At 36.9% G+C, this 9,029-nt stretch overlaps 1 protein-coding gene across 1 annotated transcript; it reads left to right on the top strand.

The window, feature by feature from the left end:
- Positions 1-435: 435 nt before the first annotated feature.
- Positions 436-4,988, top strand: irx1a (iroquois homeobox 1a). Its single transcript, XM_084384785.1, has 4 exons — positions 436-1,122; positions 2,511-3,516; positions 3,803-3,875; positions 4,621-4,988. Exons 1-4 carry the CDS (start codon positions 886-888, stop codon positions 4,676-4,678), a joined length of 1,374 nt encoding a protein of 457 aa, XP_084240911.1. The 5' UTR covers positions 436-885; the 3' UTR covers positions 4,679-4,988.
- The last annotated feature ends 4,041 nt before the right edge of the window (positions 4,989-9,029 follow it).

The following is a 9,029-nucleotide window of genomic DNA, read 5'->3' as shown; positions in this document are numbered from 1 at the left end:
CGATTGCAAATATCGAGAACAAATCATTTTACCAAAGAAAAATAATAGTTCCTAAGCTGTCGTCGCGCATAAATATAGAAAGTCCATGCATTAGAAACTGTATCTTTACAGTACCAAAAAATAATAAAGGAGATAAAAAAAATAAATAAAAAAAAGCATGAGGTTTAGAGTATGGAAATGCATATCTTTAATTATTTAACCTCACTCAAACAAAACAATAAAGCCAGTGCTCCATTTGAATAATTCAATTCAGAGTTGTTGTTTTTTTGCCAAATGTGTAAAATCCTGTACACAATTTTAGCAATCACTCACTTAAAAAAAAAAAAAAGAAGCACCTTCAAAAGAATACAGTTGTTTGATCGTCAATACCTTATGAAGATCAGTGTCATCGCGAGTGTTGCTTTAATTCTCCAGTGTTTATAAGAATTATGAGCCATTCAAAATAAGTTCCGCGTGCCTATCAGTTCATTTCCCCAGTGCTGGGCAGCTGTAAAATCGCGTAGACAGGTTGTCACACTACAGTGAATGGATTCTAATGCTAAACATTTAACATACAATCCTCCAAACAGTGCAAAAGTGGCCCTGGCCAATGCACTAACCACATGCGCCAACGAGGAGGAGCCTGGGACGCCAATCAAAGCATCAACTTCAAATTGTATCTGAGAGATCAGCCCAGGACCTAGGGGCAGAGACATCAGTTGGAGCTCAATTGTTGATCTGATCACATCCGACGGACTTGCCGCAAAAGAGAAGCTGAGATTTAAAGACGAACATTTCCCATTCTCATTCGGTCCTGTTTGAGAGAGAGAGAGAAACTCTTTCACTTCTTGCTTTGGTGGGCTATTTGTTTTTTGCCTTGTTTTGGCTTCCGACGTGGCGAGGGAGATGTCTTTCCCCCAGCTGGGTTACCCGCAGTATTTGAGTGCTTCCCAGGCGGTGTACGGAGGCGATCGCCCGGGAGTGTTAACTCCGTCGTCCCGCGGAGGGAGCGCAGAGATCGGGGGAAGCGCGTCCGCGGCGGCCGCTGCGGTGTCCTCGGTGTTGGGCATGTACCCGTACGCACACAACTACAGCGCCTTTCTGCCTTACACCAGCGCCGATTTGGCTCTTTTCTCCCAAATGGTAAGAAAAGCACATGTGCATTGTATAAAGCTGACTGATTTTTTTTCTCTCTCTCTCTGCATTTTATTGCTTTTAATCTGCGAGCGTAGATTGCCAACATTTTTTGGGGATTGCCGCACAAGCGAGGTTAACGCAGCGGAAGCTTGCAATGTGCATGGGAAGTTTCTCACAGCTTTTAACATTTATTCTAGTCTGTTAGAATTGCATTGCAGATTTGGCTCTCATAAAATTTAAAACACCTTTCCGACCGCCATTTTAAAAGAAAAGTTTGTCGACCGGCTCGGTGTTTGAGTTGAAGAATTGTTGTGCGGGTGTTAAATAATAATAGCACGAATCATGTAATTTCCAAAATGCTATATTTAAAACATGCTATAATTGTTATTCAGCTGAATTTACATTTAATAAATCATTTAAATTGTTTCGATCGAGAACTTTGCGGTTCGCGTTGGAAACAATGTAAAATGAATTATTGTTTTAAACGGTCCTTCTGGCTCAGAAACTACCTTACAGTTCACTACGTCATGTCTTCGTGACTTATAGTAAATTATAAATATGAATGATAATAAAAGTGACAAAAAGAGTTGTTTTTACTAATGAAATGTGATAGGCCTACTTCACAAAAGCGGAATCTCGTTGTATTTCCGAAAAAGAGAGATATTGAAAGTTGCATATTGATCAGTTGTGTCTTTCGCTAACCTGTAACAAATAATTACAAATTGTGTCCACGTTATGTGCATGAATCTCTTGTGCAAGGAAAATCTATTAAAATGATATAAAACGCATTTAAATCTTAGACAATACTTTCCTTAACGCTTTTTTTCGATTAATAAGAAACAATGCAGTGTATAATTGTGTCGTGTCATATAACTCTATATGAATAATAGGCTAATAATAACATTGGTAATAGGTTGAGGCCTGTACATCACGAGCGAACCTTAAATTAAATACATGCTGAATTGTACACACATCGGATTCAAAGTAATGTGGTAATTTTGACCAACAGTGGCCGTGTTCTTTTCCAGAATGACATTAATATAGGTAATATTTAGCATATTTTTCAATTTGTGTGTTATCATGTGGCCTAGCTTTTTATATAGCAATGTTGGTCAAAGGTCAAAACAAATATTAGTTTATGAAAGGTCGGGGGGGGGGAAACATTATTGCAAAAACAAAACTAAACTCGCACGATTTCTGGAGAGGTCAGATTAATAAATAAATGATTGATAGCCTACATTTGCAACAATTTGGATAAAAGTGAAATTTCGAAATGGAATTTTGACAGCGTGATCCCGAATTATTTTGCGCGCTTTTTTTTGTGTGTGTGTATGAAATGCAACGTATCTGATGTATTGTTTGTTTGTTTTTTCCTCTTGTCATCCTCATTGTAGGGATCTCAGTATGATTTAAAAGACAGCCCTGGCGTTCACCCTGCGAGCTTTGCTGCCCACACGAGCCCTGCCTTCTATCCCTACGGCCAGTTCCAGTATGGAGACCCTTCCAGGCCTAAAAACGCCACACGGGAGAGTACCAGCACTCTGAAGGCCTGGCTCAACGAGCACAGGAAAAACCCCTATCCCACCAAAGGCGAGAAGATCATGCTGGCCATCATCACCAAGATGACCCTCACACAAGTGTCCACCTGGTTCGCCAACGCCAGAAGGAGACTCAAGAAGGAGAACAAGGTGACATGGGGCGCCAGAAGTAAAGAAGACGAAGATGGCAATATTATATTTGGAAGCGATACCGAGGGGGACGCCGAAAAGAACGAAGATGAAGAGGAAATAGATTTGGAGAGCATAGATATCGACAAGATCGACGACAACGACGGAGATCAAAGCAACGAGGAGGATGAGGAAAAACGCGGGGAGCTCGAGAGCTTGCGGGAGAAACGGCGCGCGCTTGCGCTGGAGGCTCACGAGGCCTTCGAGAAATCCAAATCAAACGTCATTTCTGCCGGCAAAGAGCCGTCTGACGGAAACAACAACAACAACAACACCAGGGTTCTGTCGCCGGGCCGACAGGGAGGTTTTCAAGTTCCGGTTAGCAATAAGCCCAAAATATGGTCGTTAGCAGAAACCGCAACCAGTCCAGATAGCTCGCAAAAACCTACGTCACCCTCTGTTCCCGCCACTCCCGCGGGCACACACCCGGCCTTCCTGCCCAGCCACGGACTGTACACGTGCCAGATTGGGAAGTTCCACAACTGGACAAATGGCGCGTTTCTGGGCCAAAACTCCCTCCTGAACGTCCGATCTTTCTTGGGCGTCAATCAGCATCATCATAATCATAATCATCCTGTTCACTCACAGCAGCAGCAGCAGCAGCAGCAGGCCTCGACCCTGGCAGCCGCGAACAGTGACAAGGCGCCAGAGGACCTCAGTCCAAAACACATAGGTATGCACAAATCACAACAGACCTGTGTATATGCATAAATGTGGCAGTGCCATTTTAAATGTTGCTATTTTTATTTTTATTATTAGGCCTATTTTTATTGTAGTTGTTGTTGTGTTTTTTGTTCTTGTTACCCTCAATCTATGGCTATATATAAGACATAATAAAATTAGGCCTACATAATAAAATAATAACAATTACATAGATAAAAACAAATCTGTACAATAATGCTGCGGATTTAATTCCAATCAATCTAATCCCAACGTTTGGTTTTGTTTTTAATTCTTAGATCGTGAAAATGTCCTCAGAAATGAATCACCAACGCAACCTTTAAAGTCATCGTTTCGTCCTCTTCACGACAGGTAAATTTGCATTATGTTCTTCTTCTTATTATTATTATTAATAATAGCAGGCCTAGTAGTAGTATTAGTAGGCCATCGTTATACCAGATGAAACGCATGCAACAGCGAACGGTTGTTTTTAAAACTGCTTATCGGAAAAGACTCTTGGGATACAGATTTCCTAACAGACAGACAGAGAGAAATCTGCGCTTAGCGCTTATAATAAATAGTTGTGCTTTTCCTGGTGACAAAAGGCCACGAATCCCCCTCCCCACACACACACTCTATGCCTCTCTGGAGAATAACTACTTATCAAGTCACCGGGGTTGTGTGCCTTTCCTAAAGACCCTTGGGGAAAGTGAACCTCGGGGGAGCAGTGATGCTGAAAACTTGCCCCTTTTAAGTGCCACAATTTTAGCAGAACGTTTTTTTTTTTTTTTTGGACTTGACTTATATTTTATTAGTTGCGCCAGTGGATTTGTTGGTAAATATCAGGATTGTATTAAAAGTCCCTATTTTAGACCGAAACAGACTGCTTTTCCAAAATTTCGTGTGGAATAATTTATTGCACGGAAACGCTTTGAAAACAAAAGCATCCAAGGCTTTAATGCGATGTGTGTATGACTACTGATCTGTTATCATATAATTAATTGTTGTATTATAACGTTCAGGAAATTAGCTGTTTAAATGTGTGGCTAACAGTGAAATGCCTCGATGTTTTTAAGGAAATTAAATCACAATTCTGTCTGTGTGTCTGTGTTCACAGCCCAAGAAACCAGCAGGAATCAACACAGAGGGTCCTAACAGCTCTCTCTTCCGCTTGATCAAGACATTTGCCCCGCAAAAAAAAAAAAGGACTGATGGCACTCATAATGGGACAATGAAAACGAAATCAATTCAGCATAGCATCCAGTTACTCTAAAACAAATGTCCGAGTTTGATTAGCACCCGGTGGAGATGTATATAATGACACCTGTGATCCCTTCCTTACCGTGGGACATTGGTAGGCTTATTTTGTCTTTATGTGTTGGTGTTTTCCTTTAAGGTGACCCACATTTGTAAATAGTGAGTTGACGGAGTTTGTCCAGATCATATATTTTGTCTAATAAACTAAATGAAATTATAGACAAATGCAAAGAGGTTTTTTTTTTGGTGTTTTGGTTTGTTTTCTGAAGGGTTAAATGTTTTAGTGACGTTATACGTTTCATTTGTTTGTTTTTCTTTTTATTCTTTTTATTAATAAATCCATCATAATATAATTGCATGATTAATAATCTAAAATTATAATAACGAATGCTCTTAAAAGCGGGGAAAAGCTGTCGGTTATTTAGATGCATGAGGCCCAAAATGGATCTGGAAATATTTTGCGGGAGTGTTCAGATTCAATTGTTAAATGGAGCTGCTGCAAATGCATTGAGGTGCTAATAAGAGACCAGATGGCTGCTGGCGGCGGAAAATGGACCGAAGCAGCTGGGAATATCATTAAGTAATAATGTGGGAACGCCCTGTGCAAACAAAATCAAATGGTTAAAATCTAATCTGTCAGAGGAAGAAAAAAAAAAAAAAAAAGAAAGAAAGAAAAAAAACTCGATACGATAATAAATTATTAATGTGTTGAGGAGAGTGACATTCAGTTCAGAGGGAGTGTGGATTGAGGCCTCTCTGCGTCATCAGCATGAGACACTACCGCTCATATTGTGTACAATTTATAAACTAATAATTACAATTTGTTTCACAATATTACAGTTTTAAACCGTGGCCAAATAGTATAACAATCGACAGACATTAATTGTTTGGAAGTGAAATTCAATTTTCAAGTTCAGTAATTCAAACATATATAGCCTACAATTAATCAAGAAAATACAAACTCATCAAAAAGTCTATGTCAGTGCGTTGAAATTGTGACTACAAAAAATACACACAAAATGTTAATATAGAATGATAGTAGGCTACAGCTGTTTTGCCAATTACACGTTAACTGATTTTTGTGTGGCATTGTCTGTTTATTTAGCCGACATATTTACGTTAAACTTGCCCTCTGGTTTTCTTGTTCCATTTAAAACTATTTATTATTATTATTATTATTATTATTATATATATATTTTAGTTAAATTAGACAAATACAATGCAAAAAGTACAAGACAAATACAAGGCATTTTGGTACAGTTCAGAGTATGTAAAGCAAAAAAGAATAACATAAACTAAGACATAAATTGACCGTAATAATAATAATAATAATAAATAATAATAATAATATATATATTGGGATAAAAACTGCTATATAATATTAGTTACATGAATTTGTATTTAATTTTATTGTTTTTATAAGCTTTTTATTTTGTGATCTCATGTTTGAAAGAGTTTGAAAGTATATTGTGAGATCAATATAATAAAAGGTATTTAAAACTCTATTGATGCAGGAAACCAGAATTTGCCGAATTGCAAATAAATGAAAGCTTGCAGCGACCTCTATAGATCGGTAGAGTCATTACAGCTGGTTTACATGGAAAAAGAAAATCACTGAACATTTTTTTTTTCTCATGAAACTACAGACATTTCAGATGAGAAAATAATCCAATATACTTTGAATCAACAGCCTTTTTGAAATACTGAATACAGAAATTATATCTAACATTTTATTCCAATAACATTAGATCAAATCAAGGGCCACGTTTGCGTAGCCTATTGTTTGGACTAAAACGATCAAAGTGTTTTGAGTTTACATTTCAGTAGTCGAGTAAAAATATAGTAAAAAAGACTGAATTTAAATATTCAGCGAGGATTTTATGCGATCGAAATACTCAGATGTGCTTTGTAAGATTATTATTATTATTATTATTATTATTTTAATAGGCCTATATTATTTTACTGTATTTGTTTATTTATTTATTTAATTCTTTTTAGTTATATTAGTAACATTAAACAACCAAAAAATACGAACGAAAAGGTCAATAATATAGGCCGGTCATGTTTTAAGTTTATTCTCGGCATTATTTAGAAGTGAACAAATAAATCGCAACAGTGCATATTATTATTATTATTATTATTATTATTATTATTATTATTATTATTATCGCTGTAGCCTACTAACAGTTTTGAACGAATCCCGCCTTAACCGACTTTTAGTAAACAAATAAGTTCTGTTCGGCACTGCATAGAAAATGTTAATAAGAAACGACCTTAAACGAATTATAATTGTATGCTAGCATTGTATGATCACCATCATCATTATTATTATTATTATTATTATTATTATTATTATTATTATTATTATTATTAGGCTATTATTATTATTATAGTAATAAAAACGTGTCCCTTGATAAACAGAGGTCAAGTCAGGGCAGGTGTGCGCATTTCAGCTCTCTCCTCGTTATTTCGTCTTCATCTCCTTTGGTGCGCTTGTTGTGTTTGAGATGAAATAACCTCCCGGTGTTTCATTTATATCTTTTGTCCTGTACTAGCATGGGGTTAGTGCTGGAGGCCATCGGGGTGGGATTCGCTAATGCACACGTAATTACTCATTCTGTACTTGATGTACAGTCAATTGTCTAACGAGAAATAAACGGGACTGGAACCCATAATTACTCTGACACTTCAGCTACTGTCACATGCCGCCCCGAGCTATAAATGACAGCCAAAAAAACGACGTAACAGAATAAAGGGAAATGCAAGTGTGGGAGGGATAGAAATAAAGATGAGACAGGGGTTAAAAAAAAAAAAAAAAAAAAAATCACGATAATCGTTTAAATTATTATCATAATCTTATATGAAAGACATGGAAAATGCTGTGTGATGTGTGTGACAAAACAAATCTGATGAAGGAAATAAATGCCATCCAATAGGAATAATAAATAATGCAACTACTATAGGCACATAAACTGTTGCTCCCACATAGTAGGAGTGATTCTCTCCCATGATGCTTGTGTCTCTGTCACAGCGTAAAAGAGAGAGGAAAGTTTATCACTGTCTTGTCTTTTTGGCAGAAACAGGTCATTCATGCACCCCCCGCCCCTTCGTGCCCCCCTCCGAACCGCCCCACGGTGTTGTCTTTTTGAAGATGCCGCCAGTATCTCTGAAGAACTAATCCATTTATCTAGTTTCATGAGTGCACTGGGTGAATACCTTCAACAATGGTCGGGCCCTGCTGGGAACTGCAAGTCGGGGAGTCCAGTAGTCACACACACATCCACACTTGCCATACACCATGTTATGGTTTGACTACTTTGCTGTTCCTTGTTTCCAAAACAACAATAGAGGTTGAATTGAACGAATACCTTGGTCATCGTCTTTTCATCCCAGGAGCGATGGGTTGCTGTAGAACATGCCACCGGATGAGGCCGGGCCCCTGGTTCCACAGAGAGAGAGAGAGAGAGAGAGAGAGAGAGAGAGAGAGAGAGAGAGAGAGAGGGAGGGAGGCTCTCACGGTACTCGCACAAATAACAAGGGACAACTGCTGGTATTATATATAAGGGCTGTGCAATGATTAATCCCGATTAATCAAATCGCCTTTAAAGTTCTCCATTTATGTTCACGATTTTGCTGCATTTACTCACAAAAAAAAAAATATATATATATTTTTTTTAATATATTTACAGTAGGAAAAATACTAAATATCTTCATGGATCATGATCTTTACTTAACATCCTAATGATTTTTGACATAAAAGAAAAATCGATAATTTTGACCCATACAATGTATTGTTGGCTATTTCCACAAATATACCCGTGCAACTTGTGACTGGTTTTGTGATCCAGGGTCACATATGTGTGTACTGTGTACAATTATTTTGTGTATATAAATACAGACAGATGCATGTACTGTATATATTTAAGAAAAATGTGTTATTTATACGTACAATATTTCTATTTATATATAAAATAAATTATATATATATATATATATATATATATATATATATATATTTATATAATTTATTTTATAATTTATTTCTCTCTCTCTCTCTCTCTCTCTATACAAATATTTCTTATATTTATATATACAAAATAATTATACACAGTATGTAAGTATGTACATATTATGTAAGCACAAACTTTAATTTTGGATGTGATTAATATATATATATATATATATATATATTATTAAGAAAAATATTATGAATATAAGCTAGAAAAACAAAATGCAGTCAGATTACTTGGCATTCCATGATAAAATTGC

This window comes from Rutilus rutilus, assembly GCF_951802725.1.
Source record: "Rutilus rutilus genome assembly, chromosome: 17".
NCBI lineage: Eukaryota > Metazoa > Chordata > Actinopteri > Cypriniformes > Leuciscidae > Rutilus > Rutilus rutilus.
The sequence above is the reverse complement of the archived record's forward strand: the minus strand, read 5'-3'. Positions and strand labels throughout refer to the sequence as shown.

Coding starts and splice junctions, on each gene's coding strand:
- irx1a (XM_084384785.1), top strand. CDS start 886: ATGTCTTTCCCCCAGCTGGGTTACCCGCAGTATTTGAGTGCTTCCCAG. Junction 1,123..2,510: donor TGGCTCTTTTCTCCCAAATG/GTAAGAAAAGCA, acceptor TCCTCATTGTAG/GGATCTCAGTATGATTTAAA. Junction 3,517..3,802: donor CCTCAGTCCAAAACACATAG/GTATGCACAAAT, acceptor TTTAATTCTTAG/ATCGTGAAAATGTCCTCAGA.